Here is an 18,641-nt window from a genome sequence, read left to right on the forward strand (position 1 = left end):
AATATTTCAGTTGTGTATATTTGTTTCATTTGATGACTTTATTATTTCATTCCAAGTCATCTTCTCAATAGAGCTCTATATGCTGTCTGGCAAAATCACTATTTTAGTAATTATTCTTCAGTAAATAAGGCATACTTTTATGACTGCTAAATACCAACTGTCAAACACTTAGATCAGGAATGGGCAACTAGCGGCGCCCCTATTGAAGGCTTTCGGATCAATAAAAAATGTAATACTAATATGTATATATATTTTTTGGGGGAGAAACTCTTTCGTCTCACCTTACTGTTAGAAGTCACTGATAGTCAGTCAATTAGCCCATGTCAGCAAAACATTTTTAGATTGCTTTGTTTAGTGGCCAGATATCTAAACTTACTATCACGGTTGAATTACTGGCCAGGGGGCCACCCACTGATTGACTAATGTTTTTTTTTTTAAGTCTCACTCATATATCATATAAAAAAACTGCAAACATTTCTTCTCTGCCCCATGGCAAAATGTGTAGAATTGCAGCAAATTTGCTTTAAAACTTCCATTTTCTCTACCACCGAATGTCAAAATGTGCACCCCCATCAAAGTTGCCCATCCCTAACTTAGATCTTGTATTTTCCAGTAGAGATACCACTAGATTGCGCATTCTTCTCTCTTTTACATAGCAGTTGTAAAAAATAAAAAAACACAGAACAAATTTTTTTGCCCGCAATGAATTATGGTCATTGTAGTTAATTGCCACATTATCTGCACTCAACTAAGTAGAATATTGGCCTGTTGGAAACTACAACTTCCTACTATATCGCACAGTTGGGGCTTGATATGATTTATCTCTACAGAAACTGTGTAATGTGCTTATTAAACTCACAGAAAAAAATACAAACAGACTTCAATTAGTTGTTTAAAAATAACCAAAATGTCAGATAATCGCTCAGCTTTAGTTACATTGCACTCCACTGAGCTCACACAATTATCTGTTCTATTCTACATAATGTATTTCTATCTGAATGTTTTGTTACGTGTGACCCTTCCTCCTCAGACTCCCTGACCTCCACACAGTGATAGTGACAGACAGCCGGCAGCCGGGGATGTACCACCTAGAGGACGTGATGCAGGCAGGGAGCAGCCAGCACATGCAGCAGCTGGAGGAGCTGCAGAAGAAACTGTCCTTCGACGACCCCATCAATATTCAGTTCACATCGGTACTTTTAGTAAACTGTATATACTCTCACTCTCTATTCTTCCCATTTGATCCTGTGCTCACATGTCGTCTTTACATGGTCATGGTGTCCAACAAATCTATACTGTGAATTCATGTTAAATCCTCTGACAGGGATCTGAATCATAATACTCAACAGTATTTCGTCATGATGCATGTCCCCTGTGCATGCCCCAGTTGACCTATTCAAGTGCATTTGCGAATATGCATTGCTTTGTGCCCACTATTTCTCTGATGTCAGGTCTGATGTCACGACGGGGAACCCTAAAGGTGCCACCCTCTCCCACCACAACATCGTCAACAATGCCTACTTCATTGGCATGCGACTTGGATATGACTGGAGGGTGAGTGCCCTGCCTACACAGACACATATGATTCCAGACAATGAGTTAGTTAGGCTGCGTTTAGACAGGCAGCCCAATTCAGATGTTGTTTCTTACACTAATTGGTCTTTTGACCAATCACATCAGATACTTTCACATCAGATCTTTTTCAGAGCTGATCTGATTGGTCAGAAGACCGATTAGTGAAGAAAAAAAATCAGAATTTGGCTGCCTGTCTAAACATAGCCATAGAGTCATTGGGGTAATCTTTAATCCATGTTAGATTACTGCAAGGTTAGATTACTCGTTGTTTATTACTGCATTGTCGGAACTAGAAGCATTTCGCTACACTCGCATTAACATCTGCTAACCATGTGTATGTGACACATACATTTGATATGATATGTCCCCTCAGTCTCAGGTACGCGTGTGCCTGCCTGTGCCCATGTACCACTGCTTCGGCTCGGTGGGTGGTGGCATTGTCATGGCCACGCATGGCATCACGTTGGTCTCTCCCTCCACCGGGTACGACGGACGTGCCAACCTGGCAGCTATGGAGAGTGAAAGGTATGGCAGAAATAACTAAGTCCTGGTGGTAAACATGCATTCAGTGTTATTGAGGACATTTCTGGGACAGTAAACTGTGGTGTAGGTTGTGTGCTTTGTGCCTCGATCAAGTGTATCCACTTTTCCACCCCCTCCCTCCACCAGGTGTACCTTTGTCTATGGCACTCCTACTATGTACATCGACATGCTGGGCCAGCCTGACTTGGCCAAGTTTGACTTGTCGTCAGTGGAGGGAGGTGAGAGATCATGTTTTTAACTCCGCTCATTTGTTTCTGTTCTAATCATATCCTGGAAATCGGCTGGATTGAAGGATGGCCATTGATTGGGATGAAATCCTGCATATACTCGGGGGTCCTGTAGGACCGTTATTGAGCAATCTTTATATTGGTTATATCAAATGTACTGTATCTTAGATGTGTTTATTTATGCATTTTAGGCATCATGGCTGGTTCCCCGTGTCCACCTGAAATAGTGAAGAAGGTCATTTCTACCATGGGCATTAAGGAGTTCGTAGTGAGTAATGTTTTCTTAATTAAGTTAATTGCTTAAAGTTAGCTAAATGATTACTGAATATAATTTAGGCCTGAGTCAGTCCCTGGTTAGAGGTGGAAGCTCAAAACCAGCTGTGGGGTAACCCTTCAGGACCTTCACTGCTGGGTACAGTTAATATATTTTTTTCGTTAGAGGGAGACATTTTCATATGAGAGCGTCCTTCCAGATTCATTATTGCAGAGTTGTGTGCCGACCTCTACTCCTAGCGAGTTACAGGATGGGCATGCGTTTGTTTCAGCCCAGCACTAACTCACATGCTTTTGCTAATAAGCTACACATCCAGACTTGGATTAGTTGAAGCAGGTGTGCTCGTGTTGGGCTGGGACAAACCCCCAAACTCTGTAGCTCCCTGGGAGTAAGGTCGGCCGCTCCTATGACATTATCTCTCTGTTAATATGTTAGCGCAGAGTAGTTGAAAATGGAATCTGGACAAGATAAGGTTACATATTTATTTCTTAATGTCCCCCCAAAATATGATGTTCAATATACATTTTTTTTAAATGCTGAAGAGTCAAATATTAAGAGTTATGAAAGGGAAAGGGGGGTACCTACATGCTCCCAGAGTTTGGGAAGTCTTCAATGCCTATAGATAATCCATTGATTTAGCAGTGGAAAGAATCTTGTTTTCAATGTAAATCAATTACTTTAAATGAAATGTCACACAGTGTAAGCATTGCCACAGCAGTGGGAGTGGGGGGGTGGAAAAGGCTAAATATATAGTATATTATTTAGTCAAAGACTCAGACATGACACCTCTGCTACCTATTCTCTAATCCATTTTGAACTGTACAACATGTCCTCCTGTGGTAACAGACCTAAAGGCACTGCAAACACTTCCAACCTCCATTCATGTAAGCATGATTTTTTTGTTGTTGTATCTCTTGGGAGATTGAATACATACAAAGGACAGTCTTTAAACGAAAGATACCGCTGGAGAACTGGACTCCTCTCTTTGTCATCTCTGACTATGCTCCTTTTCAACTTGCCGTTGCTCCATTATCTCAAACCCTTTCAGAAGAAGTCCTTAGCCGCCTGCGCTGTGTTGTGTCATTTACCTTTGGTCAGAGTTTTGAGAGGAGTCGGGTCAAGTCACTATGTCAAGGTCCGTTTTACGGTTACAGTCCTTTCAGGATGTTGTTTTCTCAGTCTGACAGAATTTCTCATGGGAGAAGCAAGACATGACCAACCGAGTGAACCACATTAAATAAAAGGGAGACCTGGCCTGGAACATTCCATTTGGAAGGTTGTTAGGGGGGGGGGCTTGGGGGATGATGCAGGCCGTTGCTGTGGCAACAGGTGATGGGGTCCTGAGAGGTGAGGGTGTAAAGCCGGCTTTAGGGAGAGCGAGAGAAGGAGAGTCAACATGGCTGCTCATCTGAATGTTGGTTGTGGGATGCATGATATTTGGCAGATAGTGAGATGGACGGTCTTTTAAGTAGCAGTTAGCGTCGCTTTCTTTCTCTGCACACGTACTGAGCCCGTCACCTGGACAGGCCTTTCCCCTCAGGCAGCGTCTCCTGTGGAAAGACACAAACATCAGCAGCCAAGTCAAACAGTCTGCCCTCCTATTGTTCAACGCCATGACCGGGACACACAGTTCTTTTCTGGACAGGACCCCAAGGCCAAGACGGAAAATAACAGCCAGAGGACAGAAGACAAAGTTCTGAGGGAAAAGAAGAATATCAAGCTAGACCGGTCCAAACCCATCCACCGACCGTAAGTGCTATCGTTTCAATCCAATGTCATGTTGTGCCAAGTCCCCAAACACATAAATACAATCCTTTGTAAGAATTCAAACCGTGAGGAAAGCATTGAAGCCAGAAGGGGACCAACAAAAATGTGAAATATGTATCACAATCGAAATCCTTTGACAAGCTGTTCTTGGGTAAATGCATAGGACTGCAACATCTCAAGTTTGATACTGAGAAACTCTTAAGCTTGCTAAGCTCAGGTCATAAGTTCACTTGACTGAGGTTTCAACTTGCCTATTTACGGACTAGTTTTGTATTTCGTCGAGTCATCGTTAGTCAGGTTACCTGTGTTTTAATGGCGTGTGCCCTTCTTGGCTCTCTTTGTCTTAACTGTGCAGTCGCTGAAGGCAGAGCTGTCCCTGATCTGCTTTCCTCTCTGTGAGGACGGAGCGGCACAGAGCGCATCAGGGCGCTGGCGGCTAGAATCCATCCACCTAGTGGAGGGAAACCGAGAGAATCAGACATACAGGGTCTTGGAAGTTCTCTCTCGCGGTTTGGATAATATGTTTGCTAATCAAGGTTTTAGAATGTTGAAATGTATTCATGGATTCCGTTTAGTGTGCATATCAAATAGACAACTGTCTGTGTGTGGGTTTTCTACCTCTATTGTGTCAGTTCAAGGTAAGATTTCCTACTGTATGTGTGTGTAAAGGGGAGGTCATTACTTACTTGCGCAGAGGGGCTAGCATGCAGGTGCAGCTCCAGGGGTTGTTGGCGAGCGTGAGGTTGGTGATGCTGGTGAACTCCAGGCTCTTGGGCAGGGACTTGAGCCTGTTGTTGTCCAAGTGCAGAGACTTGATGGCCGTCATGCCGTTGAACGCCCCGTCAGAAAACTACAGGCAGACAGATATAAGACACAGTATAGGAGGCTATTCAGTTTCATCAGAAGAGGTAGACTTTGACGAGAGATATTTAAACCATAATGTCATGACCAAGAATAGTCTCGTCCCTCAAATCCAAAAGTAGTTAATTGCAAGTATAAAAGCTTCATGTGACTGATTGAAACCCTGAACTCAACAGTAAGGTAGATCTCCCCTTTCTCACATTGCAGGGAAGGCATGCCTGGTGCTGTAAATGGATGTAGAATTTGCAGTTAGACCTCATCCTTAATATCTGTCATAGGGCAGACAGCGATGCTTGGTAGAGGGGATTGTTTTTTTTTCTCCAGCAATGTCACTCTGTCTGACATGAAAGCCTCCACTCATAACTGGTTCCTGTACTGTTGCTTATGTAAACTGGACTGTCTCACCCCTCCCTTCTCCCAAACTTCATACGCATTTGTGAGGCTGCTAAAAACTCCACAGAGGTGCAAGATGAGCTGATGTTCACCGTGTTTTGTTTCAACGTGAATAATAGGGTAATATTTGGTTGAGACGTTGATCAATGGGATTATAACCTATATTCACCCACTCAAAAAAGTTAGTTGAATTTCCAACGTGTTATCACTGTACTTTCAATCATCTAAGAGCAAAACCAAATTCCAACTGAAAAACAATGTCTGGTTTTTGGTTTAGTTGTCACCCAAACGTGTATCGCTACGCTTTCAACCATTTTAAAAGCAGCAAAGGGGAATACAATGTCAAGGTTTATTTGTTGTGTAAATAAATTAAATATCTATCACTGTGCTTCATTTAATAGCAGAACCAAATGACCTAGCTTGCAATTGAGATTACATAAAAAGTACATGGTGCAAGTGATCAATGATGTTCAAGATTCTGCACAGAATATTACAGCAATTGTGAGGATCTCCACAGACTTGCAATTACCTATGCATGCTATCTTGAACATTCACGCTTTATATGATTACATATAAAGAAATGTATAGTTATAGTAACCCTAATATGGCCATGGATGTGTTACTCATTTTTAGGTTGAATGTTACATTAGTTTGTAAGATAACTTTAGGCTATTTACTGTATTACAAAAGTAATATTGAATTGTGTTTGGTTGACAACACAACCAAATATCAACATTTTAAAAGGAGATATAGGCATATCTACTTCTTGGATGGGCTTAATCCTATTCTTTAACTTTGTATTTTTGGTTGAGTTGGAGACATGAATTCAACATATCATTTGTTAACTTGTCTACAAAAATAACTGTCCTTTTCAATCAACCTGAGCTTGAAACTCTAGGCTTACTGTATTGTTAATTTTTAGTTGAATTCTGGGTTGAATTGAAACAATAGTTGTTAACTTTGTAAATGCTATATAGGCCTAAATAGCATCATTGATGATATGAGTGAAAGTATGGTCACATTTCATTTGTTCTGTTAAACCTACCCTTTTGGAATGACTTTGATAGCATGAGTGAGATCTTAACAATCAATCTCATCATAGCACATTGGTAATAGTCAGTGACAAATATCATAGCTAAGCAGGGCTTAGTTGAAACCTTGGATGGGAGACCAACAGGTAGCAGTAGATAGATCAGTTCTCCAGTAGGAGGTGCTGCCCGGCCTGTTTTTTTAGATAGTGGATATAAATGTTGAAGATCTGATGTTGTTTTCAAGGTATAATTTTAGGGGAATGTGTACAGGGTTTGTCTATGTTGAAATTTGGTTAACATGATGGCATAATCCTGTGGTTGAAATTTGACTCTCAAAACGTTTTTCCAAATCCGATGTATTTTCCACGTCAAAAATGTTGACATGACTTTGAAAGAACGTTGACTCAACCCGTTTGTCCAGTGGGTTGGCTCTTAGCCTCTTAACAGGGAGAGAAGGAGGTTCCGGGGGCAGCCGTGAGAGGAGGGTGGGCTTTTGCAACATGTTATGTAAGTCTATAAGAGAGGAGGCTGTTGATTGAGGTGTCTTTTGGAAATTTCCACTGCGGAAGGGCGCAAGTGCCAAGGTGGAGGTTTCTAGTAATTTGCAGCGATGGAAGATGGATGACTTCCAGCGTGGCCAGGTTGTTTTTGCTCTCTTTTTTTTAGTCTCTCTCTGAGCCACTTCTCTGCCAAGAACGCTTGCAAAGGGCCCAATTGTCCATTCACCTAAGCAAACTAAAAATACCCGTCCTTCATGGGCTACGGAACACCCTCTATTTACCTGTCTCCTAACCCTTACTGACCTGTTGGCAGGACCCTCCTTCCAAGGGGAAAAAACACACTGAAAATTCTAGAATTTGGCTGGTACAGTACATGCTTGGATACGGGCTAGCAAACAAAAACACCCTAAAAATACCCACGTTTGACTGGAAAATTGCTTTTTACTCTCCCCCACCATGTGCCCTCCCGCCACCCCAAAACCCTGCCATCTCACACTGCTTTCCCCTCACTTTCACTGGTACAGTCTGCCTGAGAGATGCTTGTTATTTTACCATTTCCCCTGTGGAATCTCTCCATACTGTATTATGGTTTGAAAAACTCAAATATTGGATTAACTTTGAGTTTGGAATGAATGGGCAGCAGCAAGCTAACCCCTCAATCAGTAAATGTGATAAGTGCCTCGAGGCCAGCCTTTCCCATCTCTCCACTCAGGCCTTGACTGGGGTTCATTCAACCTTGTTACCTCTTACATTGTTACGCTACGCGTTACTAGGTGTAGGATCGACGATTATCTCTAGACAGGACACCATTTCCTGTGCTCTCTGGACTGTGTCTGCTGTTGTTCCCTGAACTATATAGCCTTGGAGTGTCTGTATGACAGTTCAAAACTCCTTCCCCACCAAAGGATGGAAGCTAGCCAGATCTTAAAAACCTCGTCGGGCTGCACCATTTAAGTGTAATGAGGCGGTCACCCACCTCACACACCAGCCTGAACCTCAGGAATGATCAAGACCTGCGTCGACGCCGCCCACTCACTGCATGGTCAAGGATATCTCGGGCTATGCTTCAGGAACCCTTGTATGATGGTGTGTCTGGGTTTACAGTATTGTACGAGCTGAAGCTGAAGAGTGTGATGCTTACTAGGTGATGTCACTTGGCCACCTGACATTGTTTCAAATCTCCCAATTAGGACGGCATGTATGTGTCGCCCATATCTCCTTAATATGAACAGCAGGGACCGGATCCCTCCGCCAACTCCACTTCTTGTCCTCACCAAGCTAAATTGGACATGAATCCAATCTTCAGCGCCAACAGTCCACCAACCAACTACAGTTATATATGGGAATGGAGCAACACAAGACTAGAATACCACACCTCTCTACCACTGTGCAATCCTCCTGACCTACACACTTTCAGGGGAAGAGATCTCTTTGTACCACACCATATGGCGAGCAGAGCAATCAGGGCTAAAACACCGGCTAAAACCACAGGCAACTGTTTTGCCGACAAACAGCCTGAGACAGAGATCCCACTGGTCTCAGCACGTGCATCCTGACCCAAAGCCTGTGTGACCTATTTTCTTCCCATATGGGTGGATAAGTCATAAGGATCTTATTAGGTTACAGTTAGAGCGATGCGGAGAAAGTGCACAATGTCTATACATCACACACATATAGTACCAGTCAAAGGTTTGGACACCTACTCGGGATTTTCTTTATTTTTTCTACATTGTAGAATAATAGTGAAGACATCAAAACTATGAATTAACACATGGAATCATGTAGTAACCAAAAAAGTGTTAAACAAATCAAAATATTTTATTACATATTCTTGACAGCTTTTCACACTCTTGGCATTCTCTCAACCAGCTTCATGAGGTAGTCACCTGGAATGCATTTCAATTAACAGGTGTGCCTTTAAAATTACATTTGTGGAATTTCTTTCCTTCTTAACCTCTTGATACTCCCCACCCCGGATCCGGGATCGTGAATAAAGCCTCAGGCTCATTAGCATAACGCAACGTTAACGATTTCTGAAAATCGCAAATAAAATGAAAATAATGCACCTGCTCTCAAGCTTAGCCTTTTCTTAACAACACTGTCATCTCAGATTTTCAAAATATGCTTTTGAACCATAGCAAATCACTAATTTGTGTAAGAGTATGCTAAGCTAGCTTAGCATTTTGAGTAGCATTTAGCACGCAACATTTTCACAAAAACCAGATAACCAAATAAATAAAATAATTTACCTTTGAAGAGCTTCGGATGTTTTCAATGAGGAGACTCTCAGTTACATACCAAATGTTCAGTTTTTCCTGAAAGAATCTTTGTGTAGGAGAAATCGCTCCGTTTTGTACATCACATTTGGCTCCCGAAACGAACCGAAAATTCAGTCACCAAAACGTCAAACTTTTTCCGAATTAACTCCATAATATCGACCGAAACATGGCAAACGTTGTTTAGAATCAATCCTCAAGGTGTTTTTTCACATATCTCTTCATTGATATGCAGTTCATGGAAGCCTGCTTTCCCCTCAGAATCGCATGGAAAAATACCAGCAGCTGAAAAAGACGCACCAATTTCGATGGCGGACACCTGGAAAATGTAGTCTTATGGTCAATCTTCCAATGATATGCCTACAAATACGTCACAATGCTGCAGACACCTTGGGGAAACGACAGAAAGGGCAGGCTCATTCCTCTCGCATTCACAGCCATATAAGGAGACAATGGAAAACGGAGCCTCAAAAATCCTGCTGGTTTCCTGGATGCCGTTTCATCTTGGTTTTGCCTGTAGCTCCCGTTCTAGGGCACCCACAGAGAATATCTTTGCAGTTCTGGAAACGTCAGTGTTTTCTTTCCAAAGCTATCAATTATATGCATAGTCTAGCATAGCATCTTTTTGTGACAAAATATTGCGCTTAAAACAGGCACGTCTTTTTATCCAAAAATGAAATAGCGCCCCCATAGCATCAAGAGGTTAATGCATTTGAGACAATCAGTTGTGTTGTGACAAGGTAGGGGTGGTGAAAGACCAAGTCCATATTACGACAATCCATCATTTCTTTAAGGTAAGTCAATTCGGAAAATTTCAAGACCTTTAAAAGTTCCTTCAAGTGCAGTAGCAAAACTATAAAGCGCTATGATGAAACTGGCTCTTATGAGGACTGCGACAGGAAAGGAAGACCCAGAGGTACCTCTGCTGCAGAGGATAAGTTCATTAGAGTTACCTGCCTCAGAAATTGCAGCCCAAATAAATGCTTCAGAGTTCCAGTAACAGACGCATCTCAACATCAACTGTTCAGAGGAGACTGCGTGAATTGCTGCAAAGAAACCACTACTTAAGAACATCAATAATAAGAAGAGACCTGCTTGGGCCAAGAAACATGAGCAATGGACATTAGACTGGTGGAAATCTGTCCAAATTTGAGATTTTTGGTTCCAACCGCTGTGTATTTGTAAGACACAGAGTAGGTGAATGGGTGTTCCCATTGTGAAGCATGGAGGTGTGGGGGTGCTTTGCTGGTGGTCTGTGATTTATTTAGAATTCAAGGCTCACTTAGCCAGCATGGCTCCCACAGCATCCTGCAGCATCCATTCTGGTTTGGGCTTAGTGGGACTATCATTTGTTTGTCAACAGGACAATGACCCAACACACCTCCAGGCTGTGTAAGGGCTATTTGACCAAGGAGAGTGATGGAGTGCTGCATCAGATGACCTGGCCTCCACAATCAGCCGACCTAAACCTAATTGAGATGGTTTGGGATGAGTTGGATGCAGAGTGAAGGAAAAGCAGCCAACAAGTGCTCAGCACATGTGGGAACTCCTTCAAGACTGTTGGAAAAGCATTCCTCAAATATAAAATATATTTTGATATCGTTTAACACTTTTTTTGTTACTACATGATTTCATGTGTTATTTCATAGTTTTGATATCTTCACTATTATTCTCCAATGTAGAAAATAGTACAAATAAATAAAAACCCTTGAATGGGTAGGTGTGTCCAAACTTTTGACTGATACTGTGTATTTAAAAAAATAAATATATATATACTCCAATGCTCGTCCTAATATTTCTATATTTCTTAATTTCATTCTTTTACTTTTTGATTTGTGATTATTGTTAGATATTACTGCACTGTTGGAGCTAGGAACACAAGCATTTCGCTACACCCGCAATAACATCTGCTAAGTATGTACGCAACCAATAACATCTGCTAAGTATGTACGCAACCAATAACATCTGCTAAGTATGTACGCAACCAATAACATCTGCTAAGTATGTACGCAACCAATAACATTTGATTTGAGTAGTCCACTCTCGGAAATTTGAACTGTCAGTGATCATATTATGAATGGTAGCAATCTACTAAACCACCTCACATTATTATCTGCCCTCCCAGGCTACAGTACGCAACCACAGAACTGGGAAAAGACAAACAACTTTTGGCTACTGGAAAAGAGGGAGTTGGCCGGTGGCAAGCCAGACTGTACATATAAATAGCAGATGAAATATGGCAAGCCAGAACCAAAACAAACAAACAACGAGCCTCCCTAATCCACAGGGTTGCTAGAGTAGACAAGAATACAAAATATGTGTACTTACTGAAGCTTTCTCTGTCTCCTGAATGGCTAACTGCGTCAAATAAATGAGATTCAGGTTGCATGAAATGGATCTGTTGTAAATGTTCAATATTCTAAAGCTTGAAATTAATTGTTCTCTATTCTTTTCATAGTAGACTTATTTACCACATCTATGTTATTGCCTTGCCGTTCTCTTAAAGTTTCAATCACCGATTAATTCTTCCCAACTCAATAAGCACTTTGCACCCACAAAAAGGACCCACACCCACCCCACAAACAATCTGAGAGACTAACCTTCTCCAGCCCCATGCCGTCCAGGTGCAGCTTCTCCATGTAGCGTCCGAAGCTCTGGAAGGCGTTGTCAGGGATGCTTCTCAGGGGGTTCTTGGCCAGGCTCAGTTCCTCCACCACTCTCAGCTTGCTCATGGCCAGACTGGGGTAGGTGGACAGCCTGTTCCTGTCAAGGTGCAGGATGGCCAGGTTCTCTACTTCGTCCAGAGAGCCCGGCTGCAGCGAGCTCATCTCATTGCCACTCATGTGCAGCCAGCGCAGGTCCTTGGCTCCGGCGAAGGTGCCTGGCTTGATGTCGCGCAGCTTGTTATCGTTGAGCTGCAGGATAAACAGGTTGATCATGGGCGAGAAGATGCCCTTGGGTAGGTCGCTGATGCGGTTGCCGTCCAGGTAGAGGTAGGTGAGCTCGGTGAGGTCCTCGAAGGCACCCGGCTTGATGCTGGTGATCTCGTTGTTGGACAGGTAGAGGTAGATGAGCTTCTTGAGCCCCTTGAAGGCCTGTCCGCCGATCTCGCGGAGCTGGCAGTGCTGCATGTGCAACGAGATGAGACCCTTGCTGCTGGCGAATGAGCCGGTGGGCAGGCTGCCCAGGTTGTTCCTCTGCAGGTTGAGCAGACGGGTGGCCTCGGACACCTGTGGAATATTCTTTAGCCCCACGTTGTCACAGATGACGTGCTGCAGGTCCCCGTGGCAGTGACACAGGGCCGGGCACTGGCTGGGAGCGCCCCATACCACCGGGCCAAGGACCAGCAGGTAGGGCCAGACCGAGAGGAAGCTCACACACCGCATGCTGACGCTGCTACTCTAGACTTGTGTCTGTCCACCTTATCGGTCTTTCTGCCTCTTCCTGAGAGCTTCTTCTCACTGCTTGGCAGGCACTCCAAGCTAGAAAAAGTCCTCCAGAAAGTCTCAGGGCGAGAGAGAGAAAGAGAGAGGATTCAGAGAGGGAAGGCAAGAGGTGAGCTGGTTTGAGAGAGTGAGTGTGCGACTGAGAGAAAAGGGGGGCAGTGCAAAAAATATTCACTTGGGGCTTTGAGAGGAGGACGGCACGGCGCTGAACAGAACACAGCACTATTTATAACATTTATTTGAGGAAAAATCTGAGGAGGGCTCACCAAGGTGTTACGTGGAGACGGCTGCAAGAGGAAGTCAAGTGTCTCTGAGAGTTTAACTCTGCGCACACAGTTCGGGATCTTCCACTGACCATAGGGAGCTCAACTAAATTCAGCTAACTTCTGGTTAAAATTTCTAAAAAGCTTCCAGATCTTCTGCATGAGACATTTAATCAAACAGTTTTTGTGCGTGCATATGTTTAAGTTGATTGTTATGTTTAGCAGGCAAAGGATCTCTATCTAGGTCATTTTAGTTATATAAGCAGAAAAATGGTGTAAACATTGCACTCTCAAGAAGGGCAAAATGTGCTTCCAAATCAAATAGTGTCTTGGTGGATCAAGCCCATATAGCAATGGTCTGTATACCTGTACAGGTTACCTGGATTTTTTTTGGGTAGATAAGAGGCCCTCCACAGGCCGTGGCCATTGTCAGTCATTTCTAAAATAGTTGCCTGAGTGTAGTCAGGCGGTAGGCAAGAGATTTAAGGTTCCAGTGTTTAGGGTTCCAGACGTCTCTATTGTTTTTCAGTCTGCAGTCAGAGGAAAAGGCTGTGGCTGTTTTATAACCCATAATCTTCACCAGATGGTTGGCAAGTGGCGGGACTCCTTTTCAAGTCCAAAAAATGTGAAATGGTCCCTCTTCACCTCACTAAAAGAGGGTTTCAAATGCTCAGTTTCATTCCTGCGTGCATATTTTCTACTATTTTGAAAAGGAGTAGGGTGTTACAATGGTCTTTGTGGTCACTCTCACTTTCCAAATAGAGGCGAGGTTCTGTCTGGCAGAATTGAGTTTCAGCAGATAGTGTATGTTTAGAAATCACAATATTTTTCATTAGCTTTCACTCAGAGGTGTGTGTGTGGCTCTGAGTGGGCCTTAACCAACCAGATGTGAGACCTTGGTCTCGAGCGCTGATCCATTGGCTACTTGAAATTGACCAGGAGCATGAGGGGAAAGAGACAGGAATGGATGGAGGGAGAGAGAGGGCGAAGTTGTCCACTTCAGCCCTTGGGCTTGCTGGCTCAGCTCCTATGACGCTTTGGCCTCAGAAGGGTGTGTTTATGAGTCCGATGGACACTCTCATGATAAGTGGAATCTCGAGTTTACTTAACAAATCTAGCATTTTATCGGGAACGTCTTTCTCCTGGCTGCCCAGGCGAACATTCTCACCATCCCCAAATGGCTCCTTCAATGCCTTTCTGTTCACCAGTGATGACCCTACTCTGCCACTCTATCACTACTGGACTTGGCCCTCAGAAGGATGTGCTTGTGGCAGCAGATGAATCGTCTAGCGAGCGCTTCAGAGGACGAAACCATTGCTGACTCCATTGGTCCTGCTATTCAAAGTCTTAGCCTTCATTTCACTCAACTTACAACTTCTGCCGACGACCCAGTTGAAATTTGTCAATTTAAAAACGGTAATCAAGAAAAGGTTATCAAGAGGACTCCCTGGTTAGTGAAAGGCCACAGCAGGACAGATGTATGGGGCGAGGTTTACAGAGGGGAAAGGGGGCAGGCACCGTCCTACTGTACAGGTGTGCCAGTTGTCAGGGGGGCACCACATACCTCACTGAGCTCCCATGCCCTGGCTTGCCTGCTGACTCACCCCCTGCCCCTCGCTGACTCAGCTGGTCCTGGCCTTGGAACTGTGAAGTCACGCTGGCGTCCGGTACTGACAGGAAACTGTCCACCAGACAGTGGGCCCAGTGCATCAAAGCTGGGACCGAGAGACTGGAAAACAGCTTCTATCTCAAGGTCATCAGACATCACTAACATTGAGTGGCTGCTGACAACACACTGACTAAAATCTCGAGCCACTTTAATAAAAATTGGAAGTAATAAATGTATCACTAGCCACTTTAAACAATGCCAATTTATATAATGTTTGCATACCCTACATTGTGTATATACATCTCATATGTATATACTGTACTCTATACCATCTACTGCATCTTGCCTATGCCGTTTGGCCACCGCTCCTTCATATATTTATGTACATATTCTTATTCATCCCTTTACAATTGTGTGTATATGGTAGTTGTTGTGAAATTGTTACTTGTTAGATATTACTGCATGGTCGGAACTAGAATCACAAGCATTTCGCTGCTCTCGCATTAACATCTGCGAACCATGTGTATGTGACAAATATGATTTGGTAGACAAACGGACAGACTTTTCCATGTCCCCTCAGTCACCTTCTCCGACTACCTCTGCAAATGACACAGGGTTGTAGAACGTCACGAATAGCACCGTGGTGATACTGTATGTTTTAATTGAACAGTGTGTGGTTTCACTTTGGATTGACAGATTGCCTATGGAACCACAGAGAACAGCCCTGTGTCATTCTGTGGCTTCCCAACAGACAATTTGGAGAGGAAGTCAGAGACTGTTGGGTGCATTGCCAGTCACATAGAGGTACGTCTCATCCACCTGAGTCGTTTATGTGCATATGTTTTAATGTCTTTACTTCTATTATACAATAACTATATTTATGTCTGTTAAAGGGATACTTCGGGATTTTGGCAATGAAGCCCTGTATCTACTTCCCCAGAGTCAGATGAACTCTTGGATACCATTTTTATCTCTGCTTGCAGTTTGAAGGAAGTTGCTAACGAGCCCTAGCGCAATTGCTAACTAACATTAGAACAATGACTGGAAGTCTATCTGTTACCATAGACTTCCACACATTGGGCTAACACTAGTTAGCGTTGGCTCGCAAAATGACCAGGCATCCACAAGTTCACCTGACTTTCCATTCCCCAAAATCCTGAACTGTCCCTTTTAAGCATGACTAAAGTATATACGTTACATGTCTTATCCACATAGGCAGAACTGCTGGGAGCATTGATTTGTATTCTAGTAATGGTAACTGACTGCAGTAGAGTCGCACCCTATTGTGCTCATCACTGCTGTTCCTCAGGCTAAGGTAGTTGACCCTGGCTCTGGTCAGCTCGTGCCTCTCGGGATATCAGGAGAGCTGATGATCAGGGGCTACTGTGTAATGCTGGAGTACTGGGGGGATGTCGCCAAGACAGACGAGTGCATTGCCAAAGACCGCTGGTATAAGACTGGGTGAGTGGACAGGTCTGGTCCCATACACCTCCCCAAAACGCTGATGTCACCACTTTGACTTATTTGTCATACATGTGTCCTTATACCCATATGCAGTGACATCGCCAGCCTGGACAAGTATGGCTTCTGCCGCATCGAGGGTCGAATCAAGGACATGATCATCCGAGGAGGGGAGAACATATACCCAGCTGAGATTGAGCAGTTCCTACACACCCACCCTAAAGTCCAGGAGGCACAGGTGAATCCTCAATCCGTTTGTTTATATATGCTTGAACATAAGCAGAAGGATAGGTTTCTAGGGAAATGACTGCTAATGTCGTTTCTTTCTCGCTCTCTATCAGGTGATTGGAATAAAGGATGAGCGTATGGGAGAGGAGGTGTGTGCCTGCCTCAAGCTGAAGGCGGGACAGGATTGCAGTGCAGAGGACATTAAAGCTTACTGCAAGGGAAAGGTGAGAGATTGAATGAAAGAGAGGTTCTGCGACATCCTGCTGTGGCTCGCCTAAATCCTTGAAATGTACTGATATTCTGTTTTATTCCCCTCAGATTGCTCATTTCAAGATCCCACGCTATGTAACATTTGTGAATGACTACCCGCTCACAGTTTCAGGAAAGGTAATCTCTCAAACCATATACTCTTACTCAAAGCTAAGCTGACATGCCCCATAATGTATGTTTCTACATGAACACTGACCAACATTTTGTTTTGTATTTGTTTATACAATTCTGAAGACATAATCAGGAAGCTTAAGTAGTTGTCAGAGACAAATTAGTTTTGATGAACAGTCCATTGCATAAACTGTATGTTCCTCGTGGTCCTCAGTCTCGCTCAAGACACTTCAAAACCATTTAGAAATGGAGAGTAATTTGAGTAGCCCAGTCCCCCCCTCAGTTTCCTTCTGTCTAGAGACAGAGTTATTAAGCAGTCTGCACGCAGCAGTCCTGCTAAACACATTCAGAGGGCGTCATGTTGGAGGGAGTCACGAACCACCACGGCTGTCTGGTCGATCTGAGAAACCACCCTGACATAAAACACTGTATTTAATACAAAGACTTATTCTCTCCTTTTTAAATTCCTCTTTCAGATCCAGAAGAACAAACTGCGTGAGCAGACAGAGAAGTTTCTGGCACTGTGAAGGTCTGTGAAGTAAGGAGAGAAAGTCGGGCTAGACATGGTGGCTCATATCTCCGACGCATGGCATATGTTTTCGCTCCACTCTGCCAAAGCACCTGCTGAAATCATCAGTCATTATGGCTGAATTTATACAGGCAGCCCAATTCTTATCTTTTCTACTAATATTATCTACAAATATTTTTTTAATAGCTAATGTGAAAAGATCTGATGTGATTGGTCAAAAGACCAATAATTGGAAAAGATATCTAAATTGGGCAGCCTAAGGGCTGAAGATCCACTTTACAGAGCGATTGACAATTAAAGGCAATGTTCCCGCAGTCACGGTAAACACAGAAATGACCTTTCAATTTTAAACGTGGATCTTCCGCGATATGGGATTGAATGCAGCCTTAAGTGCCATCATTTGTGCCTTGTTTAGTGCAAACCTTTTTGCAGAACCCATTGGATTAATGCTATGTTTTAGCAGGCACAGCTTAACAGGAAAGTGAAGCCATGTACAGCAGTCAGCTAAACACTGACAGCCAAATGATTTTACTCTATTGACAGCCTTGAAACCACCTCATCAATCTGTGACTCGGAGCTCTATTCAGTCTGTAAAACTGAAGCGTTAACAGATTCCGCGATTTTCCAATTGAGCCGACATCTGCAGGGTTTAACGCTGAAGCGGGAACATTGCCTTTACATTTCAGTGAAGCTGTACTTCGGCGACGCAGATCGAATAGCGTCCTTATATTACAGCTGCCTATATGTCAAAATAAAAAAAACATGTACCTTACCATTAAAAGTTGGGCGTAGGTGTCTGTGTTTTTGTTGGAGGATAGAAGCCTTTAGCTTTTCCATTGATCTCAGTGGCAGGTGGAAGCATGCAGACACACAGCTGGATAAGATTTCCAGTCAGGTTTTGTTTTTCCAGGATACCTATCCTCTGCACCCAACACTTGTCTGAGCTAGGAATGCAGTATTTCTGGATGAGAAACCCAGACCCTGCCCTGTCAGAGGGCCAAGAAGATCACAGATGCAGCCTACTTGAGACCTGCTAGTCAAATACTTGAATACCAAATGGAAAATACAGTGGCAAGAAAAAGTATGTGAACCTTTCGGAATTACCTGTATTTCTGCATAAATTGGTTATAAAATCTGATCATCTAAGTTACAACAATAGACAGCCTGCTTAAACTAATAGCACGTGTGTCTTTATTGAACACACCATGTAAACATTCAGTGTAAGGTGGAAAAAGTATGTGAACCCTTGGATTTAATAACTGGTTGACCCTCCTTTG

General features: G+C 43.4%; 2 protein-coding genes across 2 annotated transcripts in view; one reads left to right on the top strand and one right to left on the bottom strand.

Annotated features, from left to right (window-relative positions):
* acsf2 (acyl-CoA synthetase family member 2) overlaps positions 1–18,145 on the top strand; it is a 38,996-nt gene extending 20,851 nt beyond the window's left edge. The window contains exons 6-16 of the mRNA XM_064923992.1: positions 1,031–1,192; positions 1,458–1,554; positions 1,949–2,100; positions 2,245–2,336; positions 2,537–2,613; positions 15,462–15,569; positions 16,075–16,226; positions 16,323–16,464; positions 16,568–16,678; positions 16,773–16,841; positions 17,312–18,145. Coding sequence (XP_064780064.1) covers positions 1,031–1,192; positions 1,458–1,554; positions 1,949–2,100; positions 2,245–2,336; positions 2,537–2,613; positions 15,462–15,569; positions 16,075–16,226; positions 16,323–16,464; positions 16,568–16,678; positions 16,773–16,841; positions 17,312–17,362 — 1,213 coding nt within the window. The 3' untranslated portion in view covers positions 17,363–18,145. The remainder of the gene's footprint in view (positions 1–1,030; positions 1,193–1,457; positions 1,555–1,948; positions 2,101–2,244; positions 2,337–2,536; positions 2,614–15,461; positions 15,570–16,074; positions 16,227–16,322; positions 16,465–16,567; positions 16,679–16,772; positions 16,842–17,311) is intronic.
* Positions 3,090–13,098, bottom strand: LOC135505000 (chondroadherin-like). Its single transcript, XM_064923991.1, has 4 exons — positions 12,048–13,098; positions 5,073–5,236; positions 4,689–4,837; positions 3,090–4,169 (listed from the first exon to the last, which is right to left on the bottom strand). The coding sequence occupies exons 1-3, from the start codon at positions 12,831–12,833 to the stop codon at positions 4,696–4,698; spliced, it is 1,092 nt and encodes a 363-aa protein (XP_064780063.1). The 5' UTR covers positions 12,834–13,098; the 3' UTR covers positions 3,090–4,169; positions 4,689–4,695.
* Positions 18,146–18,641: the final 496 nt, after the last annotated feature.

This window comes from Oncorhynchus masou, chromosome 18 (genome assembly GCF_036934945.1).
Source record: "Oncorhynchus masou masou isolate Uvic2021 chromosome 18, UVic_Omas_1.1, whole genome shotgun sequence".
NCBI lineage: Eukaryota > Metazoa > Chordata > Actinopteri > Salmoniformes > Salmonidae > Oncorhynchus > Oncorhynchus masou.